Source organism: Phasianus colchicus, chromosome 2 (assembly GCF_987193195.1).
Source record: "Phasianus colchicus chromosome 2, bPhaCol1.hap1.1, whole genome shotgun sequence".
NCBI lineage: Eukaryota > Metazoa > Chordata > Aves > Galliformes > Phasianidae > Phasianus > Phasianus colchicus.
The window spans coordinates 48,531,443-48,548,048 of NC_143437.1; the positions used below are offsets into that span (position 1 = coordinate 48,531,443).

The 16,606-nt window shown below is 39.3% G+C and overlaps 1 protein-coding gene across 1 annotated transcript in view; it reads left to right on the plus strand.

Moving 5' to 3' along the window:
* Positions 1 to 16,347, plus strand: part of MTHFD1L (methylenetetrahydrofolate dehydrogenase (NADP+ dependent) 1 like) — a 139,218-nt gene extending 122,871 nt beyond the window's left edge. The window contains exons 27-28 of the mRNA XM_031611998.2: positions 9,611 to 9,719; positions 13,428 to 16,347. Coding sequence (XP_031467858.2) covers positions 9,611 to 9,700 — 90 coding nt within the window. The 3' untranslated portion in view covers positions 9,701 to 9,719; positions 13,428 to 16,347. The remainder of the gene's footprint in view (positions 1 to 9,610; positions 9,720 to 13,427) is intronic.
* Positions 16,348 to 16,606: the final 259 nt, after the last annotated feature.

The following is a 16,606-nucleotide window of genomic DNA, read 5'->3' on the forward strand; positions in this document are numbered from 1 at the left end:
GATTTACCCTGTGTATACACAAATGGACTCTCACTTCTTTGATGGTGTGTTTTCTATGCGTTTTCAAATGCTCAAGAAAATGTTCTCATAGATCATCCTCCACTAGATGTTAGGCAAGAGAGTTCTGTTAACTCATTCCATGTAGGCTGCAGAAATTTATTACTACCCAGTCATTCTCTGTCCTTTCACATACTGATTTGGGAATAATACTTCATGCCCGCCGCAAGACATGTTTGGGGGTTGGTTTGTTTTTCAGACTAATAAAGATGCATTTCCAAATATGGTTGATTTTACTAACAATATTTTTATTACTTATGTAATTACGTTACTATCCTTTGTTTTATTGGAGAAATCTGATGAAAAATTGCAAGTTCATACTGAGTACTTCAGGGCAAAGTGTGAGAAATAGAAGAATTTTTATTTCATTGAAAATACTGATGCAAAGATTTCATAATTATAATGGAGATATTTCATGGAGAGTAAGTATTTGGCATAGTAATTTTTGAGTTTTGGTTATATGAGATCAAGATGAGAATCAGATTTGCTTTCATCAAGTTCCATTCTCCTGGCATCACCTCAGCTCCTTCTCTAACTTTTGGCAAAACATTTAACCTTTTCTGTCTTTTATCTCACTCACCTTTTAAAATGGTGGTTTTATTTCATGTATTTCCCAGGTGTATTGCATTTGTTTTAAAGTACTTGAAAAGCGTTATCTTTATTAAGATACAAATCCCTATTAGATATGAGTACAAGGATTTGTAGGATTAACAGTTTCTCAGTTAACAAAATTTTTTCTGTTTTCTTTTGAAAATGAAATCTATATCACAGCATATTAGCTCATGGTGTTAGTTCAGTGAACGGAAATTCAAGTTTTAGTATCTCCTTAGAGAAATTTTGAAAATCATTATTACAAAGAGAGAGCTACGTTGCACATTTGTCTTTTTTATTATTACTATTTTTACTTTCTTCTTACAGCCGTTATTGTAGGAAAGTTCAGGAAAGTTGTTCTGAAGGCACTGGTGCCCTGCCTGTGTGTTCCTTCCTTCTAGAAACTAAACCCAAAATTATGAAAATAAGATTTTGTTTGTTTGTTTGTTTTTACCTTTCTTATCATAGTAGCAAGTGCCTCACTGAAATTATAGATCTGTTTTTAAACCTAAAGTTAATGACATAAGACTAATGGAAAATTGGGTGCACTCATTCTGGATGTGGTTTCATTGCTACTCTTGATCATGTTTTCTTCATCACGTTATCCACGGTATTTTAATCAGTGTTTCTCAAAGCATTTGTATGATACTCTGTCTTTCAGCAGAAGTGTGGGCTTCAGCATAGGTTCTTCAAAGTTTCATTTCCTTAGCATTATTTTGGAAGCTTCTTAAAATAGCAAGTGGCCAACTGCAGGGCAAAAATTGCTAGTTCATTCTTCTTTTTTCCAAGAAGAATCTCTTTGCATTCTGCTATGATTTTGGAGGATACGTAGTACCGAATGTTAGATACTGCAAAAGATCTACAATACACTTCTGACTGATGTTCTTCCTTAGTATGACTTAACTGGGAAGGGTAAAGTTTGTTGTGTGCAGAGCTCATTCTTGCTTTGCATTGTCTCTTGGTATCACCATCTTCAGTTGGTAGGCTACAGTTAAACCCTGTATTTTCCTGTGTCAGCATGTCAGACTTGCACAGGAAGTCATCTGTGAAAGTTAGGAACCTTCTAAACAAAATGGCAAAGTGAAGATCAAGAGCACAAAGTGGGGCTTGCTCCCAGGGTTTGAATGATGGTCCTCAACTGATCCAAAATAAAGAAGTTTCAGAGGAAATGAAGGGTGCCCAGTCTCTGAGCAAAAGAAAGGTTGCTGGGATGTGGTTGACCTTGTTCCCAAATGCCACAAGCAGAAAGAACCTGAGTTGCTTGTGCAGCTTGATCACCTCCTGGCCATCGGGAGACCCAAGCACTGGACAAAGGAGGATTGTGTATCCCTGAACATCATATGATCTGGACATTCGTGTTTCTGCAGCAGTACATGAGAGGAGCATCCCTCCATGAAATACTCTCTAGATTTATTCCTTCAGAGCACTGTCTGATATGCTGGCTGCTTGTCAGGAATAGGAGCAGCTCTGGGAGCCTCTGACCTTGGGAGTGAGCTGGAGAGAAGGATTTCTTCTGAGCGAGGAGGTGATTTTGTACAAGAGGCAGTGAGTTTGAGTCTTCTGCCAGGGATTCAAACAAAAGCCTCGGAGAGAGGGAGATTCAGGATGCAGACCTTGGCCAAGGGAGCAATTACGACTGGAAAAGGTTTTGAGTGGGCTGGGATTGAGTGCGGGGTGTTCTGGAATGAGTTACCTGGTATTTGTAATACTTTTTTCTCTCTAGCTGTATCTCCTCTGATGGCGTTTTTTTTGTTGTTGTTGTTATTGTGGCTTGTTTGATTGGGTTTTAGTTTGTTTTTTTTTTTTTGTTTTTTTAGGGGGGGTATTTTTTTGTTAATTTGTTTTGGTTTTGTTTGTTTGTTTGTTTTTATAGCTTTCAGTTTACAGCATTCTGTTTATCCATTGAATTATCTTGGTACAGAGAAATGCACTGAACAGCCTGTGGAACATCCTACCACTTTGTGAATAGTACAAACAAATAATACATCAAACATTTGGCCTATCTGACATTCAACCTCAGAGAGATGCATTTTTTGAGAAAACCTTAAAATATTTACACTATTATGCTGTTATCGGGGGGATCATTTTCTTTTGTTTCAAATACTGGTTAATACTCTCTGAGGTGAAAATGTTTGAGTTGAGACAACTCTGCTAGGAGAAACTGCTGTCATGTATGTGAGTCACAAATGTTTTACTTAAGGGAGGAAATCTGCTCATTCTCTCGCAGATTACATCTGTGCCTAAGTATTTTATTTAATAACTAACGAAATGCCTCTTCTGAGTCTTTGGTGCCTCAGCGCATCACTAGCAGCAACATCTGAGTTTCAGCAGTATTACAGGGACCCATTTGCTAAAAACTTGGCCAACCAAGTACTGGCTGATTCCTGATGTACCCTGTGCAGCTGTCTCAAAAACTGTACTGGACAGATGTAGACTGTTGTGTGTTTTGTTTCTTCATGGTGCCCAGGAGACTGCTTTCAGTCAGACTATTTCTGCACAAGATGACTAAATTGGGTCCTGGAAATCCTCTTGAGAACATTACAGGGCACAAGCTGCTCCCACCTTGCTTGAACACCTGGCAACAAGGTCGGTTAGGATTGCATACTCAGCATTTGGTACTTCTGTAACTTCATCCAGATGCTGATGGCAGAGCAATGTCTGTGCATTTTGTTGTTGTAAATACTTTCACAAAATAGGAAAATTGCCAAGAATGTGCAAACATGAATGTAAGAGAAAATCATAATAGAAAAATTGATGCCAGATGGACTTCTGCACCTGATATCATCCAGCATGCCAGTGAGACAAAGATGTTTCTAGCAAGGAATGCTATAGCATATGTTGGAGTAGGATCATCATCTTTTCAAACACTATTTTGGTCATTTTGAAAGCAGTCAATGTGCTGAGTTTCAAAGGGTGATTGCTGTTTTACTTTACAACAAGGTTCCTTTTTGTTTAAAGATTTCCGGAGGAGGAAATATGAGCTTCACTCTCCCGACTTCCTCTGGCCATCATCAGCTTCAGAAAATTTTCATTAAAATTTCAGTAAATCTTGTATATCTTTCTTTAAGTAAACTGAACAGTGCTGTTCTCTTCATATTATTCTTTTCCTTCATTTTCCTGTTAAATTGTTTCCTTCCATAATTCCGAATGTTAGCTGCTTTCTGATGCCTGACAAATAGGGGGAAATTTTCAGGTTCTGTGGAACAAGCTAGTTTGATCACTTGATCTTGGAGTTATTTGGAATATACTACCTGATTTTTCTGCACTAGCATCCTTGTTTGGTGCACACTGAACATCTCTGTGCCATGCAGGACAGTTTAATTTGAAGACTGGTGAACAAATTTCTGGTGGCAATTCCACTGTTGAAATAGCTCCTTATTGAAACCCTCAAGTGGAGATCCTTCATGCCACGCCTTAGGATTCCAACAAATTCTAGTGTGCCGAAAACAATGCATGTAGGTTTACAGTGCTATTTATAAATCTCTTGAGTTTCCCCTTGTATTGTTTCTTACTGAGGGAGTGTGGAATGTGCAATTCATCCCATCAGATTTTATTGAGAAGTTATCTGCAATCATGTGTCTGCTTGATTCTCCAGACAAACATCTGTTTTCTGCACTATTTCAAGTTTCAAATGGTTGCACATTATCCTAACTTAGTTAACAAAAGATTACAATTAGATAATAAAAATTACTTGCATTTCTTGTCAAATGTAACACTATAAGCCACAGAACAGAGATAACTCAGTAAGTTGTCTGTTGATTTTTTGGTATCTTCTAGTCTGTTTTGCCTACTTTGTGTGAGTACAGATTCCTCTGGAACTTCGTTGTTGTTCTTTGTTACTTTTTTCTTCTCTACTTAGAAATCATGTTGTACCTGCAAATCAGCCCTGTCTTGTCTTATAGCTGAAAAAAAACACGGAATGAGTTGGATGTAGTTCTCAGAACATCTGTTTTGCAAATCATGCCATTGTGCTAACTCTGTTAAGGTAATCTCAGGTTGTATAAGATTTTTTTTAAATAAATACATATATGTACATACGTGTGTATGTACACTCAAAATAAAAGGCAGGATTTGTCAACCTCTGATAGGAGTTTGTTCAATTTAAAAAAAAAAAGAGAGAAGTGAAGACGGATATTTCCTCTTGGGACTATGGCAAACTTGGCTGGCAGAGCCTTAGGGCTTGATGGTAATTGTTACGTGAACCTGGTGGCCAAATGAAATTACAAGCGAACATGTAACTGTAATTTAAAAGGAACACCAATGACGCTCAGCTTAGTGAGTCATCCAGTGACTGAAGGTATGTTCTGGAGAGGATGTGGAGCAGCACTTTCTTATAGCTTCCTTATAATTATCTGGCACCTTCCTTTTCTAAGCTCCATCTTTTTGTTCTGTTTAGTCATGTTAGCACAGCTGGAAGATTGCAAATGCTTATTCTAAATGACTATAGCCTATAACAAGTTTTTTGAATTAAAATCATATTTTATTTTCTACAAGCTGCACATTTCCAGGAGTATAAATGGTCTTCAGGATGGCTGCTTGTAAGACTTGCTGTTTTTATCTCCAAAACATAGAGTGACATAATAAGAAATAAGCATTGTATTTTTCATATTGTCTTTCTGAAGGTGATTTGTTCTCATGGATGTGTAGACAGCTTGCAGAGTTTGTGAAGAAAATGATTGATTCTGGTACAAAAAACCAAGTTCCTATTAATTCCTTCATGATATGTTTTGGGCAGCAGCTGGATGAATTCTTCATAAAACTTTCTATTGTCTTCCCTGCTTAAAACATTCATCTGAATTCCGTAAAGTCTTAACACACAAAGTTTATGCCTCATATATTCCTTCTCCCAAGGGAAGTGTAATAACAACAGCTTTGGTCAAATTGAGTTTTGATTATTTTGGCTACCTACATTGAGTTTGTGGTATGATCAGGATAATGTGGTCTTGTTCACTACTTCTTATCCTGTTTTTGCTTTACAGCCTCATTGTATGATGTTGAGTAGCTATCAAACTGTAGCCAAGACAGCATTATATTAGAACGGAGATTTGTGCTGATCTCCATACAGTGTATAGAAGTTACATTTTATATGAGATGCCCAGCAAGATACTGTGTGGCTGTATGTTTCTGTTTTGGTTGTTGGTTATTTTTTTTTGTTTGTTTTCTTTTGTGCTGCACCCAGTTGCTAATTACCAAAGTGAGCTATGCTTTTGGCATGTTTTCTCTTTCACTGTTCTTTCTCATTCTTGCTGGATTTAAGAATGAAGTAATTTTAGTGTGTGTAGTTACCTCAGGAAACTTTAGAGGCACAGAAGCACTCTGCTGGGTACTGTGCAGGTACAACATTTGCTTCAGCGGCAGTTTGGCATCCCTATGCACAAAACTGAGACTGTAGTCACTTGAACAGGGAGAGGAATGGATGCTTCTGGGTCATGATGCATGCTGCGGCTGGCCTGTGAAATAGCACATTGATGCCTTCCTGCTCTGCCTTCCTTCAGCACTGTGGAAGGCAGAGCAGAGCAAGAGAATTGATTTGAGTCTGCACCCATGTGGAAAGCCAGCCAGGTGAAGCCTCATTCAGCTTTGCAGTCTACTGAGCCTTTTTTGCTTCCTTGCTTTTTGGATGCAGAAAGAAATGGAGTGCTGGTGAGGAAAAAAGTGGTAGTAATATTCTCAGTCAGCCAGCCATCTCTTGCTGTTGACCTTGAATTAATGAAAAAGGGATAGATTCTACTGCCTGTTGCCTCTCTGTCCAGATAATGAGAGTGGAGAGACATAATCATAAATCGGCATGGCTTTGCCTGTTTGGAAGTCTGGGCAATGGGGAATATCACAGGACGTGTTTTATTTTTACCCTACAGTTCACATAGGCATTTGTCCCAGAATGTTTCCGCTCTGTTTTTTTGCCTTGTGCTTCATTTCATGCAGCAGTAATTCTAATTCAGATGAACTCACTCCCATTTGTTGACTTAAACTTTCAATATGAGAACAGTTGTACTCCCTGATCTGGTAATAAACTGCTTTGATATTCACATTTTATAGATGCAATACTTTCACTGTATGCAGTTCCACAGTAGTGTAACTCCACTCTGACTTTTCATAGGGAAAAAAAAAAAAAACAGCAAGCATATATGTAGGATTTTTTTGTTACACAATAATAAGGAAAAACTCCACTAACTTACTCTTGTTTTTATTGTGCAGGGAAATTGAAATGAAGACTGGCCAAGCTTGTAGATTTATTTTTTAAAATAATAATTTAAGAATGAAAATAGTAACAAAGGAACGTGGAATGTGGGAGTTTACTTCCAAATGTAGGTGTAGATGTAGATGCCTTATACAGAGAAATTAGAAAGTGTCTTTTGCAATGTACTCGTTCCCCTCCCAAGAAAATATAACTCTTTGAGGCATTTTCTTGTTAAGGGTTAATTCAGAAATTGGGTTGAGTCTGAGGCAGAGAATAATTCAGTAACCTGAATAATGTAGTAGTCCAATTGGTGTGGTCAACAGATAAACAATAGTGACAAGGTGTTTTAGTACTTAACTAAGATGCCAAGACAATGTCAGCCAATAAAATGACATCCTACAATCAGTGGAATGGTTTTAAGTGAATGCAAACAGACAGTTTTTTCTTTTAATCCTACTGTGTGCAATAACAAAAGCTCAGGAAGGGCTATATTTAAAAACAGAGGAAATGTACCGAGTCCAGCAGAAGAGCAGGTTGCATTGTTTCTTCTCAGATTTCAAGTAGGACAATGGCTGTGGTGGTACTACTTTCCTCCTTCCCAGAGGTGAAGTTAAGCTCTGAGATGGCAGGACATCTCCCTGGAGAAAGCAGGGTTAAGGGGTGAGCAGGGCAGCACACAGAGATGTTTGTACTTGTGTTCCCATGATGGAAATGCTACACTTAGCATTCAGAATGAAGCTGAAGTGTGAAGGAGACATGAACTGAATCACTGAATGTGCAACAGAACCAGTTGGCTTTTAAAGGAATACATCGGCAGCCAGAGAAGGGACTGTAAATACAGCTCTCTGGAGCAACTGAGATAGCCATCATTTGTTTTCCCTCATTTGAGGCCTATTAGCCTGTTTCAGCTTGCCTCTGTCCAGGAAAAACACTGCTAGAACTGGTAGGAGGACTGTGGTAGGAGCTGGCTGGCTGGCCATCTTAGCCATGTGCCTCTGCTAAGAGCTGGGGCCTCATCGCTGTCCTGCTGGTGCTGCCTGGACCAGCAGTCTGCTAGTGATCAGGTCATATGGCAAGCAGGTTTGTTTCATCAGCTGACCAACTCTGGCCAGAAGAATGGGAGTATTTTCATCAGTTTGATGTGCTGAAGGAGGTTGCTTTGCAGTAAGACAACTGTCAGAGCCAGCTCCAGGGGTGGATCATCCCAAGGGTGAAACCTCCTCCTTCCAGTGGGTTTTAGCTCATGTCATGAGAACATACCTCAGTTTGTCCCTGTCAGTAGGTTATTGTGTCAAGAGTGGTTTCAGTACTCAGCCAGTGTGATTTGTTCCTGTACAGCTACACTAGGAAGTTACATTCTGGGGCCAAATTAACCAACAACTTTAATTTTGTTCCACTGACTTACCCCAGTGTAGGTCCCTATGTTGGTCTTCAGAATCTAGAATCTATTAAAGAACCTTTAATGCATAAAAGCTCTTAGCTAGCAAACAGATGAGCTAATGCTGAACTTCAGGCTTGTTTCCAAAGATTACAGTGTCTTTCATCTCTGTGGGTATTAATGTAGGGCCTAATATAGTATGGCCATCCTCCACCTTTGAGGTTAAGATACTGAATGGGTTTATGGAGTTCATAAGCCCAAATGTATTTTTAGAATGCATTGAATTAGTGGAAACACAGTGAGATATTCCATGTATCTAACTGTCATCTCAAGAAGAAGCAGGGTGGGAAGCACAATGGCTCAGATTGATCCAGACTAGTCCTGCCTTGATGCTGCCCACTGTTTCATCCTTTGCCTTGTGCCAGTGCTGGCACTGGAGCCATAGAAGCCTCTCCTGGCTAAAGGGGCTGAAACAGAAGATGAAGAGGATTAACAAATATAATAATTTTGCTGAACCTACACTCAGACATCTCCTTCTTAAGGAGAAGGTAGGAGTGCTGAGGTGGGAAGCAGGGGTACCCCTGGTCTCAGGTGGTATAAGCTATGGTGGGCCTGCACTTCAGGATTTCTGTGTCACTCCTGTGTCTTTAATTGCTGCTAAAACACCAATTGTAAATAATTATATAAGTAGTGTGAGCAGGATTTTATTCAACTGTGTAATTTAAGGCCACGAGATTATTCACATGTTTAAAAATACAGAGATGCTGGTGTTTTATGCTAGATCAGGATCTTAATTATACATAGTTTGAGATAATTGGGTTGCTTTAGCTTCGTATCTCAACCTACTGATTCTAACTACTAAATTAGCATTCAACTACAAGCCATGTATGTTTAGTTGAACTATTTTAATTTGTTCCTCACATTAAGTAATTGGTAATGAAAGTGTTGCAATTAATTCTGCTTCTGTGTTCTGAAAAGGTCTGCAGCTCAGCCATTTACGTAATCAGGTGAATTCAAGCAGTTACATCCTTGCTCTTTGCTGTATTAATTTCCTACTATATATAAATTGATGTGTGTTCCAGACAAATGTGCTGAGAAACAAATAAGTCCCAGAGTGTCGTCTTCATTTTCTTAAAGAGTTTAGTCTTACGCTTACTTTAATATACTAGCCTTCATGTTGTGGCTTTTATTTTCTCTTTCATGTCTTTTAGAAGCATACACTTAAAAATGAGTTGAAGAAGTACAGAGTTTGGCATTTTAAACCAAAACAAAAAATGTGAAGTTCACATCTGTAGTTGAATCCACAGTGAACAATCTCACCATTTAATCTGAGTTTTATGTGGGTAGTGCGATCTACCTCTGTACAGATACAGGATTGTAACTTAATTTCTTTGTTTCCACAGATGAGCACTATGCCAGGACTGCCTACAAGACCATGCTTCTATGATATTGATCTTGACCCTGTCACAGAGGAAGTAAAGGGGTTGTTTTGATACTGAGGTCCAAATTCAGGTTGGTCAGCAGCCATTATTTTCCTGTTCCGGTCTGGGGGGAGGATGTTTGTCTCTGATGTATATATATATATAGATATATATATATAATATATTCTTAGGAGTATCTAGGCCCTAGTTTCACAGAGGACTTCACACATGGGTTTGGGGGAATGTTTCATAATGTGCTTCCTCATTTGCTGAGTGGTTGCTGGCATTTGTTCTGATGTACTTTGGTGGTGTACATTGATAGTGCCCTTGGATTTCCTGGCTCTGTCAGTTTGGAGTGAGAAGGAACTGGCTCTGGAATTATACCACTCTTGACTATGGAGAAAAGTCTGTCTGAAGAATTTGTGTCCTGTTAGTCACCTAAAAAGAAACATCTAGTTCATCTTTGATACTACTTTCATGTGGCAGTGTGTTTCTGTCATTACCTGGATATCAGGGGAGATGTTTTTCTGCTTTATCATGAGCTTTGTTTTGTTTTCTTTTTCATTTTTTTTTTTCCTGATTGCTGTCATCTTTTCAAATGATAAAAAGCCTGTCAAGAACGCTGATCTGTCCTCAGGCTGTGCATTTTTCATGCTGGCTCCCTCCTTTTCCTTGAAAGCTGCTGTTTCCCCACGACCTCCACTCTTCTCTAAGTACTTAATTCTCTTGGTGTTCCATTTTAACTGTGTGTAGCATGTGTTCCTCACCTGAAAATCCAAGCTGCTAAAAATATTTCATGCTACTTCATTTTAACCTTGCACCACACTGAATGAAGTAAGAAAGGATGAAACCCTAACTGATGCGAAACACCTTGTGATGGGAACACTCCTATCACTTCTCTCTCTTACTCCAGTAAATCAGTCTGGAGAGTAAAAATTCCTTTTTCACAGAATGACAGTACTGTCTTGTGACTGAGCTCTTAGGGCTGTGGTGGCACCCCAGGTCAGCTGCAGGTTTGAGGCGAATGTGCCCAGGTGTTCGAGCCCTTCGAGCAATCTTTGTTTACTCTAATTTGAGACATCTTTCATTTTCTGTTTTTGGCTGTTGTTTGGAGGAGGGGAGAAGTTTGCACATCCCAGGGGGAACACTGCTCAGATCAAACTAACCATTAGTTTGTCCATACTTGATCCTCACAGCATTCACATAACATCCGCTGAGAGCAGATTCTACCATTTCATGTGTACCAGTCAAGACAAGTAAAAACCAATTAGCTTGAAAGTTAGACAGGACAGACAAGTAATTACTACCTGACATGCTGGTAGTGAGCAGTGCTTACTTGCATGCAAACTGTCCCTGACTGTTCTGTTGCTGGCTAGTATTACACTTACTGCTTCTTGACATGTATTCCATTTTTGTTACTGATGTGCATTACATGCCTAATGGCTTCTTACATACATATTGATTTATCATGTGTCAGCCATGTCATTTATTACCTCTGAGTCATCTAAAATGACTGTAGTATCCTAATGTAAAATCTATATGCAGATTCACGTAGCTTGCTTAATCGTGTGGCTACTGCATAGTCTTCCACAAATCCATCCACTCCATGGATTGGTGTGTTGTGAAAAGTGATCATAATTAAGCAGATTAAATGATTAAATACTCCATTTTGTGAATGTCTTTCATGTGAAGTAGTGCATGAAATGAAAATGTTAGCCTTGGCTTTTTAATCAGAAATGATGGTTTCCTATCTGTAAAAAGAAGTGCTAACCAAACCACAAAAAGTAGGTAGTCAGGCAAAAAAATGGTGTCGTTTCAACTGCAAATAAATAATTTTGATTTTGTTACGGCAGTGTTGGTGGCATCAGATAGATAGATGGACAATTCAGTAAGTTTAAGCCTTTTAAAGAAAAAATAGGCACATGTTCACCCACATTCCTGATTTTATATGAATAAATGTCCTGCATTGAGAATATTGTAATACCCAGGGAGCACGATACAGGGTGGGCACTATTCATCAATTATAAAATTTATCCAGTTCACATGCTAGATTTTTACATCTGTTATTTTGAAGAAAGAGAGAAAGTATATTCTCAGATATCTTTACTTTCAGTTTTCTTTAGAGGATCCTGGTATTGTTCTTTGCTTTCAAAATTTCACAGAAGTGAAACGACATTGTAGCTGATATTACACTTCAGAGGATCCAATAATTTTTTTCTGCAGTGTCAGATTGAGGGATTTTTCTTCTTCCACTCAGTCTGAATTCTTTTCTTGGGGTTTTAGCATACAGTGTAAAATTTCGAGTAATAAGATACAGTACCAACCCGTTAGAAATTATTTAAATCTTTAAGATGTGGCAACTGAAATATATTTAGAGATTAGTGTAAGAGCTACAGATGTTTCTCTATAAACTCTGGCAGAGCTGAGAACAGTTGTGTTAGTGTGCAGTTTGCATCCTCCTCTGCAAAGTTTTCCTTCAAGGGACTTGTGAAAGAGTTACAGATAAACATTCCTGCTGTCAGGTGACGGCGTGCTGCTCTCCTTGCACTGCCACACTGGATATCATCAGCTCCTCTGATTTTTCTTCACCTCTTCACAGTGTCATAGAAACAGATGACACTTGTCACCCAAAAAAGTTGCAAAATACCAGTCATGAATATACTCTTCTACAAAGTCAAATGAGCAAGACCTTTCTCAAAAAAGTCAGCTCGGTGTTTTTCTGTTGACAGTTAGCATATACATATATGATATGTAGGAGAAACATGCTTTATTTTTTTATTTAAAAAAAAAAAAAAGAAATATTTGTATATCTGGGAATGAATCTGAAAGAATCTGGGTAGTTCTTTGTCCCTGGCCATTGCCCTGTTTATCCTATACTGCCTGGCTTACGCTAAGTGAAAAATCGAAATCGTTTCCTTGAGAGCCATCTGTAGATAGCTCCAGTCAGAATGCAAATTACTTACATGGAGATAAGTCTGCCAGGAGGAAGAATTATTAAAAAAATATTAAATATATATTATTTGCACAAACGGGGGAATTCATGAACCTGGCGCTCTCTGCAAAATCACAGCCCAGTCACAGCTAAGACCCCTGTGAACTCTTAAGTTCCTTCTGATGCAGACAGCAGCAGCAGGTACATCTCCTACTGTGCCTCTGTTGATGAGGAAGGCAGCAGTTTTCCTCTGTTGGCACTGACTTAGTAAGGCTGTGGCTGCCCATGGGTGCAGAAATGTTCCTGCACTTGTCTCCTTTTCAAATTGGCAGAGAATCAGCATGATTGTGATACAGAATTCCAACTTCAGAACTCTCTCTGCCAGCATCTGCATGGTCATAAAGCTCAAGGGGAGGGCACCACACTGGTATCATGAAATTGGGAAATATTTGTTGTATGTTTTTGTCTTAATTCTTCCAGATGTGGATAGAAGTCACTTGAATGCTTTTCCTTTGTGTCCATAAGATCAATTCAATGAAACAAAAAAACTGAGTTGCTTTATTGTTGTTCTGCAGTACTGCACTTCAGGGTGTCAGTTAGCAGCAGTTACTGTTATAATGTAGAGCTTGAAGTCCACATAAGATGGGAATGGAGCTCAGATCTCTGTTTTCCTCCCAGCAGGGATACAGAGATCATAAACGGAAGGTGCGTGTGACCTAAATAAGCCTTCCTGTTTATTATGATTAAAGCAAAAATATCTGATTTTGCTAAAACGCTGCAAGTACATTTAAGACTCTATTTCCATTTCTTTTCTTCTTTGAAGACTTCTTGTTTCAACTTATAACTTCATTGTCTTTCTCATTTCAGAAGTCTGGACATTAAGAACTGCAACTTCCCTATTTCCTGCAAATAGGAGACAAAAGTGAATTTGAAATATTCCTGTTATGTGTCTCTGGAAGAATGTCAAGATAAACCACAGAGCAAAAGTTTATTCTTTCTTCAAACTAGTTTTTAGGATGAAATATAACTGTAAGGTTGTTTTTTGTTTTGTTTATTTTTAAGAAAAAAAAGGCAGGCTAAATGTTTCTCTCTGTAGTGCAGAAAGCTCTCTGCTGGGTCTTGTATTTGGTGCTGGATAAAATGACATCGAGAAAGTGGAATTTTTCTCTTTGGAGTTTTCTACTTTTCTCAAAGGAGTTAACAAAAGTATTTCCCTTATCCTTGGCTATCTGAAAACTTACGCAAACATGATTATTCTCTGTGACTGAGTCTGTTCCTCCCAGAAAAATACACTTTGGCTCCTGGCATTCAGGAGCAGAAGCTGCACACAGATTAACTTCACATTTTTGAGTTATCATCAAGTGTTGCTCTGGATGCATTTGGGCAAAAGCCAAGCTTCAAGTGAGGAAGATACTAAGTGGAGAAAGAACAGAGCGTGTATTCTGTGGAGGGTTTTTAATATATAATTTGTTTCCTTGATGGGCAAAGATCTTTTGAAACACTTCAGCCATCACTGTCTCACATCCATAGGTCTCTGTATCTCTGAGGCTGTCCAGCTGGTGATGTGCTTGTTGTGGGGAAGCTGGTTGTGAATGCTGGTTGTTCAGAGAGGGCATTGCTCTGCCTGAAGCCCTGTTTTGCTTCTCTTCATGGCTAATGAAGCCTCCTGCTGTGCTGGCTCCCAACCAGCCCTGTCGCTTGCGGCATTCAACGCCCAGGAACAAGAGAGGAATGAATGGTCATCAAGAGAGGATGCAACAGGAAAGAACTTTGTTGTGCAGTTTTTAACCACCTTGTAAAGCTAGAGTGTGTTTTGTACTTCACATAGGTATTCAGGCAACTTAAATCCTCAGCTGTGTGCTTTAGCTTACCTCCCGTTTCTCAAATCTGCAGCAAAATGTGCCTTAAGCATAGGATACTGCATTTAGCTTTTCAGGCTGCTGCTCCTCAGGAAACTCTCACTGACTCTCACTGTTGGTTCCCTCAATAACAAAAAATGCAACAGGACAATAGGTCTAATCAAGACAATGGGACATTGTTTTTTTTAGGTAAAAAGCAGCGAAATAATGATGAGAGAGTTTATTTTCCTGGTGACGTTTTCCATCCTGTTGCTTTTCTCTGCTTACGCACATCTTTATAATATGGGCTTATACAATGTAGTTTTGGTTCCCTTTTGCACAGCTACATTTGGAGACAGAGTTGCAGCACAGTTCCTGAGGTAATTGAGGGTCCTGTTTTGGTTTTTAAAATCATGCTTCGTTATTTATAAACCCCAAACTATAATTATGGACAGAAGAACAAACTGGGGGTAATTAAAGTAATTATCTGTGCCTTCCCTGGAGTAACACGGAAATGTCTGCTGACTGCATTTCAGAACCTATTCATAGTACCGTCTCCCAGTGCCAGGGGATCACTGTGATGATAAACTTCAGCATGAAAAATAAAGCTGCCTGATCCTTTAGCCTGATTAGATGATAGAGCTCATAATGTACTAGACTGTGGATGCTTTAATTACATTGAGGCAGGACAAACGTGCTAAGTAGAAAGCAGGATTCACATATGGATTTCACAGCTCCTCTGGACAGAGAGTTCTGGTGTTTTCTATTAAATTGTGTCCCAGAATACACCACCATTATTCGAATATATGTTCTATTGTAGTACTGTGCACATCTAGTGGTATAGCCTAGAAAAACCCTGAAGGCTTTTGGAAGAAAATAAGAGAGGTTTCCAGGCATAGTTTTTCCATATTTCCTATAGTTATTAAAAGACATATGACATTTCCCTCTCTTGCCCAGCAAAATTCAGAAAACCATAACTGTGCCTTTCCAAGGTTTGCTGTGTTTCCCCACTGGTGTATGGGACTGTCTCTATGCAGTGTGGGACACAAACAGTGGGTGTCTGGGGGACAGATTGTGTAAGCCACTTATTTCAAGCTGCTGCTCAATACCCACGCGCTTGTTTTATTGCAGCCTCCATGCTGTCCCATCAGGCCATTCATGCTGGGACTGCTTTTCTGACCCATCAGTCTCTCCCTAAAACACCATTCCAGCTCTATTCATTAACAAACATCCTGCAATTTTTCTACTGTCACGTGCTCAGGATTTGTTATGCTGTTTTGATAGCTTCAATAATTGAAGGAAAGCTGCAATGGCTCGTTTTTGTTTTGTCCTAGCCTTTTGCCCCCACCTAGTTAACTATCTGCAAAATCCCTTGAGCTGTTCCATTTTTGGCTCTTCATTTTATATTTTAGCAGAAGATTTGTTAGGAGTAATTCACACTGGCCTGTCGGTTCTGTATTGCAATCCACAGAGACTGAGCTATTGGCCATCCACTGTGCCTTCCCCTGGGCCGCCCAACTGCTGGGGCCCAAATGCCTTCATCAAGAAGGACTTAAAATGAGATCTTTGCAAGATGAGTGGTACTTCTCAGTGCATTGCTTGTTGCTGCACAGCTGGGTCTGCAGATGTGAGGCTCCTACCTTGCACTGATTCTGAACAATTTTGCTGCTTTGCGAGGCTTCTTGTGGTGAGCCCTGCATTTGCTAATGGTGTTAAAGGTGCTAAAGGTGTTTAAAAAGAGCTGATTGTTTACTGTCGGGTCAGATTTTTGTAATGACTGAATAGTTCGCTGTTGCTGCTACAGAAAATAACGACATTGAAACACACCACTTACAGCAGTTTTCTTGGTCCGTATGTTAAAATCCAAAACTCTGGGTTTTCAGTTACTGTAAACATCAAAATAAAGTGCATGCATATGCTGATGTTCAGTTTGCAAAAGTGGCTCCTGTCTTAAGTCTGAATTCATCAACCTCTGTTATTTAATATTGTTCCCTTCTTATCCACCATCCAATCTATTTAAATAGTGATCTGTTCTTCTCTGCTAAGCCACCAAGTCTTGCCATGTCCTTGTCTCCAGCTGAACACAATCATAGCAGGAGGGAGCTCAGTATCATGTTGGTTGAGTGCCAGGAGTGAGCAAGGCATGGGGCCTCCCTCTGTGCCCAGGGCTGCTGGCAGGAGCTGTCCCTGGAAGCCAGGAAGGCTCTG